Source organism: Leptopilina boulardi, unplaced genomic scaffold (genome assembly GCF_019393585.1).
Source record: "Leptopilina boulardi isolate dan_hultmark-lab unplaced genomic scaffold, ZJU_Lbou_2.1 LbouV2_51, whole genome shotgun sequence".
Taxonomy (NCBI): Eukaryota; Metazoa; Arthropoda; class Insecta; order Hymenoptera; family Figitidae; genus Leptopilina; species Leptopilina boulardi.
The window spans coordinates 835,849-859,721 of record NW_026137996.1 but is presented as its reverse complement, the minus strand read 5'-3'; the positions used below and the strand labels follow the sequence as shown (position 1 = coordinate 859,721).

Genomic DNA, 23,873 nt, shown 5'->3' with positions numbered 1-23,873 from the left:
TGGGGGAATAAATAATTTTCAACGCTATACAGCAACATTATTATAGTATAATGATTTGCATAAATTAATATTTTTTTGTTTAGAAATAAATTATTATCTGTAGAATTAATTAATTATTGTTATTATTAATTTTTTACTAATAATTTTTTTTTTTTTTTTTTACTAATAGTTACTTTTCACTAATTGCTGAAGCAAAAAGTGAGCCATGATTTTATTGATATAATTCAAATTTAGAGAGAAAATTTATTACTATTTGTATATAAGTAAATTACAGTGAACGTATATTTGTAGTTTATTTTTTGATTGAGAAATTATTTAAAAATTCTTTAAAATGTAATTATTTGTGGTAAAAATTACTCATTATTTATTTATTATTTAAAGTAAATTTAATTCATTATACAGTCCCTTTGATTTTAGAGTTAATTTTATTGAATTCTTTATATAAAAAGATTTTTGAAAGACTTTATATTTCTCTTTTGTCATCATTTGGATGTATCATTTTTCTGTTCAGAAGGAGCTTTGCATATATTTATATAGTTTCTTTAAAGGGATAGACATATTTATAAAATTTGTAAAAAATATTATATATATTCTTTGAATAAGAATATATTTCTTTTGTTATTATTATCAAGTTATTAGATTATATTCTTAATGTCTTATATTTTCAAAAAAAATATATATATAAATTTTATATTATTATATAAATATAATGTATATTTCAGTCAGACAAAAAGAGTACAATTTTTTTTTTAACTTATATTATAGTAGAAAAAAATTATTTTAGTGAATAAATTCGTTTTGAATTCTTGACAATTTTTTTGTCATCAGTAGTAAAAGACAATTTTAGTCAGACGATTTCTTTTTAATTCTTCAAATTATTGTGATGGTGAAAAAAAAATCGCTTTATAGATGCAGTGAAAGACAATTCAAGTTTTCAGTAGTAAAAAATAGTTGTAGTCAGACAAAGTTTCAATATACAAAGTAGTACAAGTGCGCTTTAGTCAGACAATATTAAAGACTTAAAAAGTCAATTTTTAATCTCAATTAGATATATAATTTTTTTTTTTTTTTTTTTATCAATAAATAATTTTGTATTTCCATTAGTTTAAAGAAAAATAATATTGCTCAACAATAATTGATTTGCAGATTCGTAATTAAAACTTCGTTATATTATACGTGAAAAAAAAAAAAAAAAAAAAAAAAAACCCATTATACGTGTTATAAAAAAAAAAGTATAATCGTAAATGACGAAATGCCCTCCAGGCATATTCAAAACTATTGTGTTGTAACAAACATTTTATTGGTTTAACAAAAAAAAATTATATTTAGATAACAAAAATCTTTTGTTAATCCTCTTGCGGCTCTAAAAAAAACAACTCTTATCAAAAACTATTTCGTCAGAATAATTTTATTAGGATATTATCCAAATTTATAATTAAATATTTAAATTATAATTTTGTAATTAAAAATTATTGAAAATAAAAATGTGAAAAGTATAAAAAAAAAAAAAAAATGATATAAATAAAAAATAACGAAACATTTATCTAAATTAATTTTGGTAAGCGAGATAAAATAAATTCGCTTTTTTATACTATACGCACAGTGATGGAAAATTAATGCAATCGAATTGGAATTTAATTGTTTTTAACGCGTATGGGGGAAAAAAAAGTACAATTGGAAATTATTCAAAATGTCAAAGTCCATTTGGATCGTGTCTAAAATTTGGAGAGGGTTAACCATTCCAAAACGTAATTATCGCACGGCTTGCCGCGGGCACGATGAAACAATCTGATTTAACGATCATTTAGATCGGATCGCCTTTCAACTCTCCTCTCTCTCTCTCTCTTCCTCTCATAAGCATCGGTGGATAGTAACGTAAAATGATGTCGTTAATTGGCAATCGCTTATGTTTCGATCAACTATATACATATATATATAGAACATCTTTTGTACATATATATAAACGCACATGTAATGACAAACATACCAGTTCAATTTTGATCAAATAGGTATATTGACAATTGCACCTGTGTATAGTCAACTTCCAATTTTACGTGCGTGCCGGGTTTCGAAGCGCAGGCGTCATTTTCTCTCTCTTGCTCTCTCTTCCTCTCTCTCTCTCTCTCTCTTGAGTGTCGTGACGCTCACCGGCGTCGCGACGACTTTAGACCATTTCGTTCGTTGTTTCGATCGTTTCGATAGTCGCTTCGCGGACGTTGATCAGTCTACTTCTTCGTGAACTTTTGAATTTCCCGCCGGTCCGTTAACGTTTCTTTTCAAACAGTGAGCACTTCAAAAAAAAAAAAAAAAAAAAAAAAAAAAAATTTTGTTTTTAGTGAAAAATCGCGAGGGGAATTTTATTTATTTTGTAATTCATTAAATATTATTATTATTATAGACAATAATTATTATTATTATTATTAATATAATAATAATAATTATTAATAATATAATAATAATTATTATTAATAATATAATAATAAACAATAATAATTATTAATACACTGAAAAAAAAATTTATTTCATTAAAATAATCGGTTATACTTGACTATTATCAAATAAATATTTATTTGTATTAAGTAATTATTATTTGTATCAATTAAATCGTATTTGTTTCAAATACAAAAATTGTTGTTTTAAATATAGTTTATTTAATTTAAATAAAAATTATCTGATTTAAATAAATATATATTTAGTAATAGTCAAGTATATCTAGGGAAAAGTTTTCTTTGATTTAAAGAAACCAATTTTTTTGACTTGTTTTTTTTTTTATTCAAAATAAAATTTTCTTTAAAACAAAAAAAAAGCTTCTTAGTTTCAAAGAAATTTGTGCATTAAATCAAAGAAATTCAAACATTGATATAGAATCAAAGAAACATTTATTTGAATAAAATAAAAAATTTTTTTTGAAATGAAGATATTTTTTTTTTTGAATCAAAGATAATCTGTTTGAAACAAATAAATTTTCTTTGAATCAAAAAAATCATTTTTCTGAATGTAACCAATTATTTAAATAAAATAAATTTTTTTCTCAGTGTAATACTAATAATAAATAATAATTATTATTATTAATAATATAATAATAATATCATATTTGTTTGTTTCATTTATCATTCTTTTTTTTCTTATACATCATTTTGTTAATTAAATATTTTATTTTTATTATTTTATTTAATAATAAACAGGTCTTAATTATTAACTAATAATTTTTTGCTACTTTCTTTTTTTTCAAATCACTGGTTTGAAAATGGAAAAAGAAATTTTTATTTGTCGAGATGACACAGAAAAAGAAGGAAATGCATTAACATAAAAGTTTTTGGTTTTGTTGATGGAACAAAGAAAAAGAAAACAACTTTGTATTATTGGATTTACTTGTATGTATATATATATATGTAGCTACTTATATAGGGAAAAAAAAATAGTTTCTCTCATTCATAGACACTGACGAGAACTCTTTTACTGTTCATAAATGAACATCTTCATTCATGGCACGTAGCGTAAATCCGTTTACAACACTGCGAAACTATACAGACAGGCATAAAATGTGGAACGGGTCTTTCATTTCACACCTCCTTTAATTCACAGTAGAAATTATATTCCATATATAATCATTATATTATTTTAAAAAAACAACAATGAAATTCAAAAAAAAAAATTCCTTTGTATTATCGAACTTTTCATATACAAACTTTTACGTGTTTTGAAACTTTTCTTCATATACACAATTTCTGTATATATATATATATATATAAGTCTCCTGTGAAAGTTATAATGTAAAAAAGAATTTTATTCTCAGAGAATATTTCTTTCGTAATTGAATTCAAGTTTTCCGATGGAAAAATTGATTTTCTATTGTATCTTTCGAAAATTCACTTTTTTTTTATACTATTTTTTTCCCCGTATACAATAATTTTTGTGTATAAAAAAATTTTTTCCCACGCAGTATGAGAAAAAATTTCTATATAGTGTGGAAAAGTTTTAGCGTACAGTATGACAAATACTTTCTATACTTTATATTGTATAGTAAAATATTTCCTTATATAATGTGGAAAATTTTTGCCGTACAGTATTGGGAAATACTTTCAGTACATTATGGAAAAGTTTTACCGTACAGTGTGGTAATTTTTTTTAATACTTTCCGCAGAGTATTAAAAAAAATTTTCCCGTACAGTAAGGGAAAAATTTTCATAAAGAGTGGAAAAATTTTACCGTACAGTATGGCAAATACTTTCAATACTTTATATTGTATAGTAAAATATTTCCTTACAATGTGGAAAATTTTTGCCGTACAGTATAAGAAATACTTTCAGTACATTAGGAAAAAGTTTTACCGTACAGTGTGGTAATTTTTTTTAAAATACTTTCCTTAGAGTATTAAAAAAATTTTCCCGTACAGTAAGGCAAAAATTTTCATAAAGAGTGGAAAAATTTTTGCCGTACAGTGTGGTAATTTTTTTTTAAAATACTTTCCTTAGAGTATTAAAAAAATTTTCCCGTACAGTAAGGGAAAAATTTTCATAAAGAGTGGAAAAATTTTTGCCGTACAGTGTGGTAATTTTTTTTTAAATACTTTCCTTAGAGTATTAAAAAAATTTTCCCGTACAGTAAGGGAAAAATTTTCATAAAGAGTGGAAAAATTTTACCGTACAGTATGGCAAATACTTTCTATACTTTATATTGTATAGTAAAATATTTACTTAGAATGTGGAAAATTTTTGCCGTACAGTATGGGAAATACTTTCATAGTATATTATGGAAAAGTTTTACCGTACAGTGTGGTAATTTTTTTAACATTTTCCGCAGAGTATTAAAAAAAAATTTCCCGTACAGTAAGGGAAAAATTTTCATAAAGAGTATGGATAAATTTTTCCCCACCATTAATGGGAAAATATACAAATAAATATTTTCGTATAGAGTAAAATTTTTTTCCACACTAGAGGGGGAGAAATAATTTTTTTCTGCTCTGAAATTGTAGATTTTAATGTAACAGTATGGTAAATTCTACTATTTAGTTAGACAATGATAATTCATATATATACATAAACATGAGAATTTGGTTTGATGGGAATATTGCTTCCACTTAATTTTGACATTGTCTCTCAACTAGTGCCCCTATAACTAGATTCCTCTGGTATTCACTATTTTTGGCATTATAATGATGAGGTAGTTCAAACTCGGTATTAATCATGTCCTAGACTAATGAATAATTATGTATCACACGAGAGATACATATACAGTTCTATATAAAGTCAGGTTCATGAACACAATATTAATGTTCTCAAGTGAATTTAACAAAGATTCATTTCATATTAGCGAAATTTCGATTATAATTGATAAAGCATCTGTTAATTACAAAATAAACGATAATATCGGAAATAAATTTTCGTAATCATCGATAATTTTGTAATTTCGTTTAACAAAATAGTATTCATTATTCCCTGATGGACAGATAAAAATTTTTAAGTCATTTCAAATTCGTTTCTAATTTTTTTTTTTCAAATTGTAAAATAATATTTTCTTATTTGAAAAAAATGGAATCTTTTTAAATTTATTCTTTTTTATAAAAAAAAAAAAAAAGAATTTTCGTCTGCTATAAAGATATCATTTGTGATCGCAAATTACTCGTAAATACCATTGATTTCAGATCAAGACTTTTGGTAAACTTTTATCCTTCGATACCAGCTGACGTTTAAATTCTATCCGAAAGTTTGCAACTTTTTTTTTCTCTCGTTTTGTGTCGATTTTTTTTCTTTTTTTAGAAAATTCATGTATATGACATTGTTCCAACTAAGACCAGTGATTTAAAAAAAAAAATTATTTAAATTAAATTAAAATATAAATTTTTTATTATTTTTAAAGGAAGAGAGTGTTACGTGCGAAGATATTTATATATATATATAAAAAATGAAGAAAATAAAATGTAGAGACAAATTTCAATTTGTCAATAATATTAATTTATTACGTATTTAAAAAAAAAAAAAAAATTCCCATAACTATGATTATTGGGATGTTATAAATAAAAGCAAGGACAATTTAAAAAAAAAAAAAAAAAATGTCGTGACCATAAAACAAAAACAAAAAAAAATTATGAAAAAATGACAGGAATGCAAGCAAAATCAGTGCAACATTCAAACAGAATTATTTATTATCTCATTATTGTGCAATCATTATTGCAAATTATTGCTTACATTTATCTTTATCTCTATGTGGCGAGGGTTGATTCTGAATTGAAAATTTTAAATAAATTGGGATGCCAGCATCCAGTGGAAAACGAAAGTTTAATGCGCCGGAAGAGAAGTAGTGCACTTCCTGCACCGGAAGACAATGCCGTCTTAGAAGTATTTAGGGTGAGAATTTATTTCATTAAATTTTATTCCCATTCACCAATATTACAATTTTAAATTTTTACAACAAAAAAAACAAATTTTTTGCTTTTTATCTTATTTATTAATTAAAGTAGAAATTGATTATTTTGAGTATAATTAATTTTTGTATTTGAATAGTATAATTAAATATAATTGAAATATAATTTAATTATTATATAGTCAATATTATTATTAATGCAATTAATATAATTATTATAATAATTATAATTTTGATAATAATTATGAGCCAAAAGTTTTGAACGTTCAAATGAACAAAATATTTATTTCGAATCTATAAATTATTAAAAATTATAATGTCAATGTAAAATAAAACAGTAAATTAATATTAAATTAATATATCTTTTTAGATATTTAAAACAATATTTTGTAATAAAATTCGTATTTAAAGAAGTTACAAAAAAATGTTGTTCATTTGAACGTTCAAAATTTTTTGATCATTAATAATTGACTTATAATTTTTTTTTCAAAATTAATTTAAATATCGAATCAGCAATAAATTTAAATTAATTTTTCAATAATGATTGAAGAAAACCTTTTTTAAAAAATTGCCAAAAATTTAATAGTGTTTTTTAACATAAAAATTGCCTCCGTTTTTTTTTTCGTAAAGTAGTGGCGATATATTTTTTGGTAAAATAGTTTTTTTTTCTTCATCAAGATGAAACATTTTTGAAGTATGGGGAAAAATTTTTCGTCTAGGATAAAGTATATATATATATATATATATATATATATATATATATATATATATATAAAAGACAATTTATTAGAGGTTTACGTGCAGTTCCTTTAAAATGAACTGCAAGTGTTGTATTTGTGTCATGTGGTAAATCCAAATGGACTATATACCTATATATATATATTGAAAAGAGAAAAAAAATGTACTTTATACGTGTTGGTTTTAGCAGGCAAAGGTTATCTTCTGTTATTTATGGCTAAAAAAACGATTCTCTCTTAACAAGGCACATGTCTTGAAAACCATTTTCTTATTGTCCCTTTTTTAACTTAAAAAATATTTTTTCTAATAACATACATTTCCTCCCTTTTCAAAAAATACTTTCCAAGAATATAAAGTACTATAAAATTTCCTCATGAATTTTACATAATGTATTTTTTATATTATATATAACGTGCTGAAAATTTGTCATCTTATTCATAATATTTCGAGAAAACTAAATATACAACACATTTACACTCAGAGAAATGTTTTATTTGAACCAAATATAATATATATTTCAGCCTATTTATTTGGCGTAAATAAATTTTTTTTTTATTTAAATCAAATAAATATTTATTAGACTGTGAGACAAATATATCATTTCTCTGGGTGTACGAATTTATTCTTTAAAAAAAAAATATATATATATAATATTAAAGAATATTTTTCAATTTAAAAATTGTTTTTTAATTTTAAAAATAATAGTCTAAAATGAATGAAATATATATATTCTTAAATTTAGAATATCGTTTCTATTTCGGTGCGATGAATTTCATTTGATTTTTTTCTACTTAAATGATATGAGATGATAAGAAAAGTTTTAGAGATGAAAGCAAATCTCGTTTATTGAACTATCTCCTTGTTTCAAGTTTGTGATATACAGGAAATTAAAGTGGGCGATGGAAGACAGAGATTCATAGCCTATATATAAGAAAAGAAGTGTGCAAAGAAAGCTCAAACCACACACACACACAATATATTATATATAAACTTTGATCGTAAATTTTAACTTTAAAAAATTAACTTTTATATTGTATTCGCCTATCGAACGGTGAGAATCGAAATTAAATTATATTTCACTTTTTAATTTTATGAATATTTATATACAAATATTTTTTTTGTATTACATTCCCTGTAATTACTTCTCGTATTGAATTTACACTCATAGAAATGGTATATTTACTAACTCATTTATTTGTTGCAAATATATTTTATTTCATTGAAATAAAAAATTTATTTGAGCCAAAAAAAAAAATTTATTTCTGACAAATAAAATTTTTCTTTTACACCAAATAAATAAGTTAGTAGACTCTGAGACAAATATATACGTTTATTTAACTTAAATATATTTTATTTGGTTCAAATAAATCATTTTTCTGGGTGTATATATATATATATTATACATATCATCATTACACGGGGAAATATTATTTGTATTACATATCAATTCCCATATATAAGGATTCAATATATAGTTTCTGTAAATATACAATTCACATTTATTTAAATTCATAATAGAATTTACAAAATATTTTTTTAATAAATATAATAGTGGTAAAATATAATAATTATTATGAAATGATAAAAATGAGAAGATGGGAAATTAAAGAAAAATGATATTTTTAGTGGGGTAAAAAATAATTTCGTTTTTTGTTCGATATATATAAACGGTGCCAGATGCTGATAATGGTTTGGCACATACGGTTGACAATAATTGAGGGGAATGAAAAATTATAGAGAAGAACACAAGGAAAATTGGGAAAAGGCGGATCACTTTCACTCTTCTTTTCACACTGCGCCAATTTTCAAATAATTTCCCCCTCCCCCCACAACTACCCTTTAATTAATATAAATTTCTTTACCGCGTTTAAAGTGTAAATTTTTCTGAAATACTCTCTCATCAAATCGAATTCAAATTCTAATTACTTAAATACAGGAAAATTTTGTTTTTTTTTTTACTTTCCCGAAATTATAATTTATATTTTATTTACCTTTTTTCATATTAATTTTATTATTTACCTTATAAATAAGAATTAAATAAAGTGAAATTACAAGTTGATGGATAAAAATACTTTTTGTGCTTTTAAAGGTTCTTCTTCTTTGAAAATTAAGAAGCATGTTTCATTTAAACTATTGTTTAATTTTAAATGAATTCAACTCCATTTAAATTTAATTTACAGTTCTTTTTTTCTACATTTTTTTTCAATAAACTTTTTTTTTATTTCTATATATAATTTATAAAATGTAACTATTCTTTTGTAATAATTTAAGATAAAAAGCAAAAATTTCTTATGTGGTAAATTTGAAAATACTTGTAATAATGTTAATCTTTGTTTTTTTTTCATCGTTACCTATACATCGTATTGTATAAATGCAATAGGAAATTTAAATTGAATTTTTTTCTTTTTTTTGTTTTGTGAAACGCAATCAGAAAATGCTCAACTCAGAAACTCTAGCGCATTCGTAAGTTGGACGTTAAAAAGTTTGTTATTCATGCATGTTTGCGCGAATCAAGCTTTTTTTTTTTTTTTTTGTTTTTTTGTTGAAAAACACGAACTAAATGTGTTTAGAGCCGATTACACGGGACCTCCAACTGAATTTTGAATTCCCTTTAAAGCAGAGGAAACTGATTGCCAGACCCCAGATTTAACCACAGTTTCATAGTAGAGAGAGAGAGAGAGAGAGAGTTACTCTTTGAAATGAATACATATATATTGTAATTACTTCTTGCAAAAGAATATGTAATAATTTTTCTCCCTTTAACGATCATTTTTCCTCTTTTAATTTTCAATCTACACATAGAAAGAAAAAAATTATTTTATTCAAATAATTCGTTACTTGACTATTAACAAATAAATATTTATTTATAGCAAACAAATATTTATCTGTGTCAAAAAATTATTTATTTGTATCCAAACATTAATTATTTGTATGAGGGAAATATTTATTTGTGTCAAATAATTATTTATTTTATTTAAATAATCGCTTACTACACTATTGTCAAATAAATATATTTATTTGCATCAAATATATATTTATTTGTTTTAAACAAATATTTATTTGTAACAAAAAAATTATTTATCTGTATCAAACAAATATGTATCTGTATCAAAAGATTATTTATTTGTATCAAAATCACAGAAAATTAAAAGGCATTAAAATAAGCTGCAACGTTTCTTATTTTAATCCAATTTTTCTTATTTTAATCCATTTTGGTATTAAAATAAGCAAAATTGGATTAAAATAAGAAGCGTTGCAGCTTATTTTAATGCCTTTTAATTTTCTGTGATAATTATATTATTTGAATCAATTAAAAAATATTTATTTTAAATATAAAAATTATTGTTTAGAATACAGTTTATTTGATTCAAATAAAAATTATTGTTTAGAATACAGATTATTTGATTCAAATAAAAATTATTTAATACCAATAAATATTTGCCAAGTATAATCTATTATTTGAACAAAATAAATTTTTTTTTCATTGATTCTTATATAAATATCACGGAAAAAATGATTTTCTAATTTAAGAAACTGTAGGTACAACAATTTTTTTTTGAAAGAAGATTTTAATCTCCTTTTTTCTGTTAATTCTGTATGAAAATTTTCCGCGAAAAAAAAAAAAAAAAATCGGAGAAAATGAGGAGACGTTCATTTTTGATCTTCTTTTTAGCTTCACTAAGTAAGTAATTTCGTTTCTTTCCGGTCTTCATAATGGGATTTGAGACGATCATCTGCATTAAACGGCAGTTAAACTACTAACTATTCAGTTCCTTGTAATTGCGACATAAACTGCTAAACTTTAAAGAGCACGACGAAGTACTGGACGTGAGAACTTGCAAATGGAAATGTGTGGTTCGTTGGGGTGAAGGGGGGAGGGAGTGAATTACTCTCTCGAAAACCTTGTTTTGGGGGTGAGAGAGAGAGAGAGAGAGAAAGAGAGAGGCGACTATCCCATTGCTGCTGTTGATTTGAATGCACATAAGTACGCAAAGCCCAAAAGTACCCAAGGAACTTAAACGTTTTCGAATTGAGCTCTCATGCAAACTTCTGGCTTTTGACTTTGAGATTTCAAAAGTTTTCGACTCACTCACTCTTGAAATTCTCCGAAACTTGATTCGATTTCGGTAAAGGATCCAATTTAAAGTTTTACAAAATAAACCATATGACAAAATAAATAAATCATTGAGTCAATAAATTTAATATAATAGTTAATTATATATATTTATATATAGAGAGAGAGAAGTGTATGAAAATTAATTTAATATATCTCTTCTTAGGAAGACACGTTTCTTCATGGTTTGGGAAAAAAAAAGTTTTATGATTCATCTCATAAGATTTTATGATTTCTCATCAACTTAAATTTCAAAGGTACACTTCGAATTTTTGAGGGCGTTTATATACACCAAGTAAATCGAAATCTCGAGGAGTCACTCTAGCTCAACGTCTGTCTTTCAATAATGTATAAGAGTTTGACTCCTTTTTATGGCATAAATTTCAACTCTCTACAACCGTCAATAAATATTTTATGACAATTCCCCCCTGCATTACGAAAAAACCCGGATATACTTACTTTGAGTAACAATTTTTTTTTTTTTTTTTGAAAATTCTCTTATGATTGAATATATAAATTCCCAAGAGGTATTTTAAAAGAATGTCAATGTAGTAAAAATTCTCTTAAGTATAGAAAAAATTAGTTGAATCAATTAGGGTAAGTGTACTAATTACGGCGAGTGCACCAATAACGGCGCGTTCATAAAAAATAACTATTATTACTATTATATTTAATATAACTGTTGCCAAATGATTAAAAAAAATTATTTCAATCTTTTTTTGATACAAATACTTATAAAGATGCACATTTAAACAATTATTAATTTAATTATTTGAGATCAAATTTTTTTCCGCGCCGCAATTGAAACATTTTTAAGATTTCCATTGGCTTCAATTTCGGCGGGCAAAGTATCTTCAAAATACACGTAATTTTGGTCACCGCAATTGATATCCGAAACTGATACAATAGAAATGTCGAATTTTCTATTTCAAAAGTGTTTTGACTCGAATCGCGCCGCAATTAGTGCATTTACCCTATATAGAAATTTAAAAAAATGTGTGTGTTTTTGAAATACTTTTTGAAATATTTTTAAAAATAATTTTCATTTTATTTCATTTAAAAATGAAATTTTTTTTTTCTGTACAGGTGCCGAAGGATTCGAAGAAATCTACAGCTTCTCCGAGTGAATCCGCAATTCCTGTTCCCCTTAATAGACAAGAATGGGTTGAAATGACAGCCGACACGAGGATCCCGGTAAATAGTTTTAAAATTGTTTCTTTAAAGTAGCATTTTTTTTTTGGTCCCCTCGTTCTTTTATTTGAAAAGTTATCCTTTAAAGTTTTTACGATTTTTCTGCTATGAACAAAGAGTGGATTTTTAAATTTAAGCGTTTCTCATAATTTTCCCAGTAATTGAATTTTTTATTATTTAAATGAAGAGGAAAAACTTATATCATATGTATAAAAATTTTCTTCTCTCTTATATATCTTTTCATATGATTTGTCCTACAATTTCTTTTTTTACATAAGGTCTGTCTCGCGTGCATTGCGCATATTTGAATTATAAATGTTTGCTTGAATAAGCAAACACCTATGTTATTTGCATGTCAAATATCAATTGGTGACAGCATTAATTAAATTGGAAACTCACTGTGATTGAAGAAATGAAGAAATATAATATAAAAATATATATGCAGAAATATATATGTGTAAATAATACAATAAAATAATTGTATAAATTAGTAAAGTATAAATATAACTTTGATTTTGATTTTTAAAAATTTTTACAAATCGAGAGAAATATTATATGAATTTTGCATAGAAAGGCGTGCATTAAAATGAATTGAAAATTTATATTCGTGTAGAATAATAATAATAAATATATACAGAAATTAAAACAGAACTTGTAATGTTCAAGGAGTTTAAAGCTAACGATAATTTGATTTCAATTCAAATGAAGATGGGTTAGATTATCCTTTTCGAATCCACTCTAGAGCTTTCCGTTTACCGATGCTTAATCTCTTTAACCTTATTAGATAATTCTGCAGCAAATTAAGTTACCGCAGGTCTCCTAACGCTAGTTCTAATTAAATCAGATAAGGACAACCCTGTTAGATTTGCCACAGCATCCAAACTTTTGAAATAATCTTTGTTCTCACGTTGTGTTAAATATATATATATATACAGTAAAACTCAGGTATATCGGACCCGCATAATTCGGATTCCCGTTTACATCGAATTTTTTTTCCGGTCCATTGAATCTTCCTACTTAAGTCTGTGTTAAAATACCCGCTTATATCGGATCAATTTTTAGATCCCTTGAGTTAATTTTTTCCTCCTATATATATATCGGATTTTTTGTTCTAATTTATAATAAAGTTTTAGCAAATTTATTATCCAGTATGCGCCAATTGTTTAAATAGGGAAAATATATATTTATTTATATAACATTTATTATATAAAACAATTTAATAAAGTCAACTTTTGCGGACAATATTTAAATCAACGAAAAATAAAAGAATTCAATAAAACTTAAATTATATTTTAAATTTTATTATTAATTATTAATAATTTGTTATTTATTTATATTTAATAATTTTTTATTATAATTATTAATAATTTATTTATTTATATTTATTTAATATTATTAATATTTTCTTGCCTTTGAGTTGTAATTTAATAAGAAAAAACAATTTAAATGAAAAATTTTAAATAGAAATATAAAAAATTACCGACGCAGAAATCTGACTTACCGACTGATGGTAAAACAGTTTTCTAAAAAAATACAAATATAGAAATTACCGACACAGAAATCTGACTTACCGACTGATGATGTAAAAATTACCGACGAAAAAATCTGCCTTACCGACTGATTGCATTTCTTAAAGATGAAAATGTGAAAATTACGGACGCAGAAATCTACCTTGCCGACTGATGGTAAAACAGATTTTTTGAAAATGAAAAATAAAAATACCGACGCAGAAATCTGCCTTACCGACTGATGGTATTTCTTTAAAATGAAAATTTAAAAATTACCGACGCAGAAATCTGCCTTACCGACTGATGGTATTTTAAAAAATTAAAAATAAAAACATCGACGCAGAAATCTACCTTACCGACTGATGGTAAAACAGTTTTCTAAAAAAAATAAAAATATAAAAATTACCGACAGAAATCTGCCTTACCAACTGATGATAATTTTTTAGAAAAATGAAAATGTAAAAATTACCGATGCAGAAATCTGCCTTACCGACTGATGGCATTTATTAAAAATGGAAATGTAAAAATTACCGACGCAGAAATCTGCCTTATCGACTGATGGCATTTATTAAAAATAGAAATGTAAAAATTACGGACGCAGGTACAGATTTTTTGAAAATGAAAAATAAAAATACCGACACAGAAATCTACCTTACCATCAGTCGGCAAGGTAGATTTTTTGCTTCGGTAATTTTTACATTTTCATTTTTCAAAAAATTACAATCAGTCGGTAAGATAGATTTCTGTGTCGGTAATTTTTTTAATTTTTTACCAACAGTCGGTAAGGTAGATTTCTATGTTATATTTTCATTTATAAATTTTTTTTTACCATCATAGGTAATTGGAAATAATTTCCATTATTTTATTGAAAATTTGATGATAAATTTAATTATTTTGATAAGAATAATAATTGAATATAATTTCAATTAGATTTAATTAATAATTTCATATTATTTAATTGAATAATTGAGTAAATTTGATATATTTTTATAATGAAATAAATTATTATTTGTAAATTTTTTTTCAGGTGGATACGATACACGCGTATTGTCGAAAATTCAGAGACAGTTGTCCAGCATCACCGCCTGGTTCACCAGGTGCTCCAGGACCACCTGGCGATAGAGGACTTCCTGGACACGCTGGCGCTGTTGGACCTGAAGGCCCACCTGGATTACCTGGCTATCCTGGTGAAAGAGGATTAAAAGGCGATTCAGGATCATCTGGACTCGATGGTAGGGATGGAATTCCTGGTGAACCAGGATTAGACGGCATCCCAGGACGAATAGGCCACGATGGTATTCCGGGTAAAGATGGAAAAGATGGCATTCCTGGAATTCCTGGAAGTCACGGCAAGAATGGAATAGACGGTAAGCTTATTTTTCATGATACACTTGATTCTCTTTATTATAGTTGACTTAATTTCATTTTTCAAAGTATATATATATATAAATTCTCCTTAATGTGAAAATGCAATTTTCACCATGGCTTTGAAAATTTTCCTTCTTCAAATAAATTTAATTACAATAGTTAAATATCAACGCGTAGAAAATAGTTTCAAAACATTTTTTTTGAAAAATTTCAAACTAAATTTATAATTTAAAATTTCAAAGGAATATATTTTTTTTTCTTTAATATTTATATATCAAGTTTGGGAAGAAAAAAAATTTCTTGTTCAATTTATAAATTAGAATATTTTATTCTGCGCATTGGGAAAATGTATTGTTGCGTTTTCTGCTTGGATAATTGTTTGAATACATTGCGATGTATTCATTAAAAGTTCTAACCGTTATTTAATTAATGTATTACCTTTTTTTTAAACAATTTTTTTTTTATTTATTTTCTATATATATTTAATATTTCTATAAATTATATTTAAGGCGAAAAATTAATATAAAATATAACTAAAGTAAAAGTTATTTTCATAAAATATTTTTTGTTAGTTTTTATTAATTATGAGTATGTTAAATATTTTTCATTTTATAAGCTTAATGATAGTGCTCTAATTATATTAATCCTATCTTTCTGTATACAAAATCCTATATGACTTTTTGAGAGTATGTAAAAGTTGCGCAAAAAATGTTAAAACTCATAATTAAAAGTCAATTAATTTTTTTTTAATTCTAATTGCAAGAGTACATCTAGAATAATATTTTTTATATTACAGCATAACACTGTTTATTACGTGTAATAGGGTTGAATTTAAATAGTATATATAATGCAAAAATGTTCTCGTTAGAATTGCAAATAATTTTCTCTTTTCACAAATTTTCGTTAAATAAAATTCATAAAGAGAATGACAATTTTTTTCAAAATGAACAATTTACCGAAGGGAAAAATTGAAAAATTTCACTGTAAATTTTATTTCAGTTAGATGATGGAAATAATATTTAAATATTTTTTTTTTTAAATATTTTTTCTATTATTAATTATTTTTTTTATTATTAATTTTTATTATTGTTATTATTAGTATTATTATTTTATATAATCATCAGTTTGTTATTTTTAATTATTTTTATTTCTTTTATTTATTATTTTAATTTTCCTTTATTCTGAAAAAACTGCATTCCAAATTTTATTCTCAAAAATAAAATATTTTTAAATATATTCTTAAGAATATAATAAAATTTTTTTTTTTAGTGGCAATAATAATATGTAAATGCATTATTTTTCATGTTTTAAAGTATAATTTTTCATATACACTGACTTCTTAAAGCCATCTAAGTTTCTCTCGTTAAATGTTTGCAGTTAAAACACTGCTCGTTACTCAATTACTTCTTATCTTTCTTATCCCAAAGGTAAACCCTTATACTCGCTTCTCGCGTGTAAAACTCTAATGCACATAACACTATATATATATATGTGTGTATAAAAAAAAATATATATATAAATATATAATGTTGACTATTAATAAAATTTAGAATAATACCGAAAAAAATATGTATTACAAAAAATATCGTTAGTCTTTTCGGGATGAGTATTTTTTTTTTTTTTTCTTAACGAGTTATATTCTCGACACATAAATGCGTATATATTCGTTATTGAATTCAGTGACGTGAATCACTTTAATTATGATTTTTACCTGTTTACTCATTGAAAAAAAAATGTTTTATAAATAATATACAAATTATTATATTATAGTAAAAAAAAGTAGTACAGTTTTTTCAAAATAATAATTTGTCATAATTTTTTTAAAACAATATTTTATAATTAAAAACAAAAAACTTTTTCTTAAAAAAATTTTCTATAGCTGTTAGTATTTTTTATATCTACACTGAAAAAAAATGTATTTGTAACAAATACGATCTCAAATAATAATTATTTGATATAAGTCAAGTAACCGATTATTTGAATCAAAAATTTTTTTTTCAGTGTAGTATTTTTAGTATTTTTTTAAATCGATATTAATTTTTTTAATTCAACAAATTTTTTTAAATTAATTTTTTCAATTCTTATTTTTTCTTGAATTAATAAATTTTTTTTTCTTTTTTTTTTGATAATAAGAAACTTGATAAAAACTTTTAGACGTTTTATATATAGTATTTCAAGTGTGAATTGAGGGAAATGGAAAAAGTCTTTATAAAGTTTGATTATAGAAAACATAATCAACGTAAAGTTGATGGGAAAAAGTAATTTACATTGAATTTTTGTAGAATAGAGTTGTAAAAGTAGAAAAATTGTAACTTGGACGTTTTTTTCTCATAAATCTTAAAATGAAGTTCTTGCAGATTTTTTTCTTTTTAGCTTTTTAAAAGGACAGAATACGGTGTTTTCTTGCTGACCAAGAGAACACTAAACACACACACATACACAGATATATATTCACATCACTATATTTATGACTTAAAATTTCAATGTGCACTGACATGTATAAAACATTATATATGTTTGAAATATTTCAAAAAACAGAAATCTATGAAAGTTTAAATCGAATTAGAAAACAAAAAATATGAAATAAAAGAAGTAGTGAAAAAAAATGATTAAATATTAAAAATTAGACAATTATAAATATTAAATTTAATTAAAAATTAAATTTATTTACTAATTTTTTTTTTTATTGTGGATATAATTACAGTGAGATATGATTTAAAAAACTATGTTTGGGGGAGAAAAAAAATGTTAAGAAAAAAAATCTATATAGTTGTCAGCGTAAATCAGAGCGAAAATAATATTCTTTTGTGTGGAGAAAATAATATAAGTAATTTAATGAGAAAGTCGTGTTCGATAATTTCAAACAAAGTGCACGTTGATCATGCAACTTGGCGGAGAGAGAAAGAGAAAAGTAGAAAAGGAATTGATAGAGTCAGACAAAAAAAAAAAAATTATCACGGATGAAAAAAGTTTTCCTTATATTCTATATACGCGTTTTATTATCGGTTAACGAATCAAATTTTATAATGGATTTTCCAAGATATTGAAATTGATCCTAATGAGTTTTACGATTATAATATATATAATCATTAAGTCGCATCTCACACTTTTTTAAAAATATCTTCGCGAGATTTCCATTGTTTTTTTTTTCCTCATTAATTTTCCATTATTAGAATTTAGGTACGATCTTTTTTATTCAAAGAACAATTTTATATTAAAATAAAAATTTTTCATTTATAAAAAAGTAGATGGAAAATTTTTTAATTGAATATTTTGCATTCATAATTGGAAATTAAAATTCTTTTATTAGTTTTTAATGTGTTTTGACGTTTTTTTTATTGATGTATATAGAGTGTGAGGAAATGAAAATTTGATTTTAATTAATTTGAGGAAAAACAGATAGATTCTTGGTTTGCAGATGTTAGCAGAATCAAAGGGGTGGTTTGATGTCAACGTTTCGCAAACATTGCAATAGGGATTGGCTTACACAGAGCATTTACTCACGACACTATATATATATATATACCATATATAAAGCGAACGGTCTATCGGAATATACCTTTAGGGGTCAGAGTGCGTAGAACCACGCGAAACGAGAAGAACAATACTTGAGTTTAATTGGAAATTGTTTTTATTTTATTTTATTTTATTTTTCAATTCAATTTACGTTCATTTAATTCTATTTAAGAAATTCTTATATCGATATATCTTGAAATTGGAAATTTTTTTGTTATTATTATTTTTTATTTATTCATTAATTGATTTTATTAATATTACAGAAAATTGATTATTATTGTTAATTAAATTAAATATTTTTCAATTAATAAAATAAAAATATAATAAAATAAATATAAAAAAAATAAATATAAAAAAAAATTGAAATAAAAACTAAATATTAAAAAATTAAATTTAAATAAATATATTTTGAATTTAATACATTTTTTTAAAAGAAAAAAATTTTTTTTTAAATATATTTTATTTAATGAAGCAAATGATATATTTAACCAAAAAGTTTATTAATTGTTCCAATTTCATATATATTCAAATTTTGAAAATGTTTTGAATAGTAAAAGTTTTGAATTGTTGAATATATATATATATATAAATTTAGAGTGTAAAGTTACCTATATATGGACCAATGAAAATGATGTTTAAAAGCTATACTATTTGCCAGGTATTGCATTTCTGTTTGTTTATACGCTCTTGAAATCTGGGTATATACATTATCCGTGAAAGTTTTGAACGCGCGCGCCTCTTAAAGCATCGAGGAAAGTTCGACGAACAGTAATGAAACGCAAAATTAAAGATAAGAGTAGAGTGGGTGCTTGACTTGATCTTTTAAAAAAGTTTTTTTCACATTGACAAAAAAAAAAAAGAGTATCTGTTAACGTTAAGAACCGCGGCGTTTGAAATAAAAAACTGCGCAATGAAAATATTTAATCTAAACCCTCTTAAAAAAAAAGAGGTCCTTATCTCTTGCAATATACCGCAGTTTTTATATATATATATATTTTGGTGATTCTATGTTGAAAAAGTAAAGAATTTTTTTTTCTATAAAAATTTATCCTACAGAAAAAAAATGTTGTGAAAAAAATATTGAAAATATTTTTTAGAAAATAATTTTTGGTTTTGTAAAAAAACAATTTTATAGTATTTTTATTAATAAAATAAACAAAAATTATTAACTTCTTTATCTGCACTAAAAAAAAGTGTCATTGATTCAAGAAAGTTCAATTTGCTAAAAATAAAAAATTAAAATTTTTGAGAAAAAGATATTAAAAATATTTTTTTTTTATGTAAAATAAAATAAGTTTATTTTTATAATTTTAAAAAGTGGTACTTCTGAACTTAGAATCATCCATATATATATATATATATATTATCTGAATGTGATATATATATATACAATACTTTACTTTGCTCAGCTACATCTCTTTCTATGACCAAGGGTACAGTGCTAAAAGCGAAATGAGATGGATACCACATTGAATTGCTTTTTCAGAGCTTGTTTTCCTACACTCATCCCAGTTTCTCTCTAGTTCACAAATTTTAATCATGAACCTTCGCTTGCAGATCCCCTTGTAACATATATATAGTAAAACAGAGTTTCTTGTTTTTTTTTTTTTTTTGATACAAAGTATCTTTTTCCCTCAAAGACACATTATTCTATATTGGGTTTGGGTATATATATATCATTTCTCGCACGTGTGTATAAAAATGAGAGTTTTTACAGGAGAACGATTCAATTTTCTCGGTAGCTTTAGTGAAAAAAAATAGAAATAAAATAAAAGTTCTATCGTCCGGAAAACTTGAACTAGAGTATCCTCTGTCTTATTTGACATGATATATATTAGAGAGAGAGAAAAAAAATTAGACATTGATTTAACTACATCCCAGTAATTGTTTTTTATATAGCACAATATAAAAATAGTAATTACATAATTGTAATTAATTTTTATTTATTTTTATTAATTTTGAAATTAATTATTTTCATTTTTTATGAATTTCACAGAAAATTAAAAGGCATTAAAATAAGTTGCAACTCTTCTTATTTTAATCCAATTTTGCTTATTTTAATACCAAAATGGATTAAAATAAGCAAAATTGGATTCAAATAATAAGCGTTGCAGCTTATTTTAATCCCTTTTTATTTTCTGTGTTATTTATAATATACTTTTTTTTAAAGCAAATGAAAATAATATTGTTAGATAATATTTTAGAGCAATGGTGTAAATATTAAATTTACACTAAATCCGTGACCACATTACAAAATGTATATTTTATATACAGAATAATATTACATATATATATATAGTAATAATCAATATTTATTGAAACCCGCGGAATGATGATAAAAATCTTTGCTGACATGGAAAATTAATGGGATTGTAAAATTTACAGCTTCATCAAAACATCCATTTTTATCGCAAGGTCCTTTATTTTATAATACATATATAGGATTTATTCTAAACGACAATATAAAGAACTTTCAACACATATTTTTCATGTGATATCAAAAAAAAAAATTTTACTATAAAATATTCTTTTTATACTAAACAGTTTTTTTATCTCTCTTTTTTTAAAAAAATTTTTTATACATTTTTGTCTTTTAGTAACATTTTTTTTTAAATTTTGAAGTTTAAAATCATATTTTTTATTCAATTAATTATTTTTTTTTTAATTAAAGAAATATTTTTAAATTGATTTTTAAATTATAAACATTTCGAGTGTACATTTTTTTTTAAAGATAAAACCATTTATGGTTGATATATAATAACGTAGAAAACATTCTCAACTCTGGAGAACGTAAACTTTAGATAATGATGATGATGATAATAATAGTAATCATTTATGATAATATTACTAGGATAAAGTGTTGGTTATATGCTCAAAGATATTTACTCAGTGTAGCTTCCAAGTTTTGATATACAAAATATGATAAAAATATAAATTTTTACACACATTTTTATGATTAAATATAAACATAAAAATACTTTTTACATATCTGAAATAAAAAATAATGAATGATTTTATAATAACAGTACCAATAGTAATAATTAAAAAAAAATTTAAGTTTATTTATTAATAATTTATTATAAATAAATAATTTATAATAATTTATTAATTCAAATTATTATTTCAAAATGTTCTTATATATATATTTGGCCTAATCTTTATTTATTCACGGAGAAAAATGGAGCTGAGTTTCTAGTAATAATTCCTATGGAATAGTAATAATTATATTTTTCTAGTAAAAATTACTATTAATTGTAAAATGTACTTTTCATGAAGTAAATATTACTATTTATGGTAGTAAAAATTACTAATAGTAATTATTACAGTAGTCACTTTAAAAATTACTACAGATGTAATGGAAATTGCTTTGCGATTTTTAAATTTTATAACGCCATTGTAAATTTTATTAAATTTTGTATTAATTTTTACATTCAACATTTTTTAAATATTACTCGTAGAAATCCTAATAAGCACTACTGCGGAATATAAAAATTGCTTCTGCAAGAAACAAGTTTTACTATTGCAGAACAAACTTTTTACTCGAAAAAGTAGTAATCCGTACCACTACTACTATACGCCTGTGGGTGTGTGATTACGTCACTACGGTCATGCGCAGCGATCGTAGCCTGACGTTGTTAAAGTGATCCGGCATTTTCGGGTTAGAAAGCAAAGACAGTCTTTGTTAGAAACTTAGAAAGAACTTATATATAAGTATAAAAAATGTAAATTTCATCTTAATAAAAAAATGTTTGACAATAAATAATTTTAGCATTTTAAATTAATTTTTAATTCCTACATTTTATTTATTTATATCAATTTCCAAAGTATGCAATTCCTGCGTATATAATGAATATCAATTGATTACTTAATTAACTTTTAATTAATTACTATCTAATTAAATAATATAATAATTATTATACCTATAATAATAAAATAAATAAAAAAAACATAAAGAAATAAACTTCTTAAGATTTTATGTATATTAGTATTAATTATTATTTGCTAATACTTCAAAGTTTTATATACTACAATGTGCAATTCCAACTGTTTTATATATAAAATTTTTATAACATTTGCTTAAATAATTCTTATTTATTTTGTAGAAATATTTTATTTTATTTATTTTATTATTATTATAAATTTTTATATGTTAATTTAATATCTTATCTAAATAAATACAATTTATGATTCATTTTATTAAAGAGGGGTATGTGGGTAAATTACGTTTTTGAGTGCAGCGGTTGCGACGGCCGAGAGGCTTAGTGAAAAAGCGTGCGATTTAGGGTTATTGCGTTTAGATATAAGTTTCGTAGGTAGGGTTCTAATCCGTGTAGATGTAAGATTTTCCGATATGTTCAGTTGTTAATTGTAAGTGTGAATATGTTTAAAGAGTGAAACTTGTGAAATAATGAATATAATACGCATAAAGAGTGTTAATTAATTAAAAAAATTTTTTTTAAACGCACTGCTTTATTTTTATTTATTAAAATAAAACGAGAAAATATATAGCTCTCTATACTCGCTTCATCTTCTCATCACGTCGTGAACAAACGCGCAGGCGCGCAGCTGCACACGCGACAGAATTCCTTTCACCCGTACATGTGAGGCGCGTCATTGTAGTAGTACCGATTACTACTTTTTCGAGTAAAACTTATTACTATTTCTTTAGGAAATAGTAATAATTGTTCCGATTCATAATAAAAGTTGCTTCGATCCTAGCATTTATTGCTTGGGACATTTTAAATATTACTCAGCTTTTAATAAAAATTATATTCCTTGAGATGAATTATTCTTTTTTGAAAAAAGTAAAATTTCTTTAAAAAGAAACAAAAGTTACTATTTCTTGAGCAGGTCCAAAATTACTATTTGAAAGTAGTAATTTTTGATCGAAAATGTTACAATTATTACTATTTATTTTTCTCCGTGTTCTTATTCGATCCAATTTTTTAATAAATCTAATTTTTACTAGGCCTAATTTTTATTTCGTACAATTTTTATTTAAACAAATAAAAATTATATGCTTTCTATAAATTAAATATATCATATATATTTAGACGAAATATAATTACCATAAT

General features: G+C 23.9%; 1 protein-coding gene across 2 annotated transcripts in view; it reads left to right on the top strand.

The window, feature by feature from the left end:
* The first annotated feature begins 2,145 nt into the window (after positions 1–2,145).
* LOC127289883 (uncharacterized) overlaps positions 2,146–23,873 on the top strand; it is a 51,626-nt gene continuing 29,898 nt past the window's right edge. Inside the window, exons 1-4 of one of the 2 annotated variants that reach the window (XM_051318122.1) lie at positions 2,146–2,283; positions 5,860–6,347; positions 12,302–12,409; positions 14,942–15,281. In XM_051318122.1, the coding sequence (XP_051174079.1) occupies positions 6,096–6,347; positions 12,302–12,409; positions 14,942–15,281 (700 nt within the window). In that variant the 5' untranslated portion in view covers positions 2,146–2,283; positions 5,860–6,095. Of the gene's footprint in view, positions 2,369–5,859; positions 6,348–12,301; positions 12,410–14,941; positions 15,282–23,873 lie in introns of both variants that reach the window. The other variant, XM_051318121.1, reaches the window with a different exon arrangement.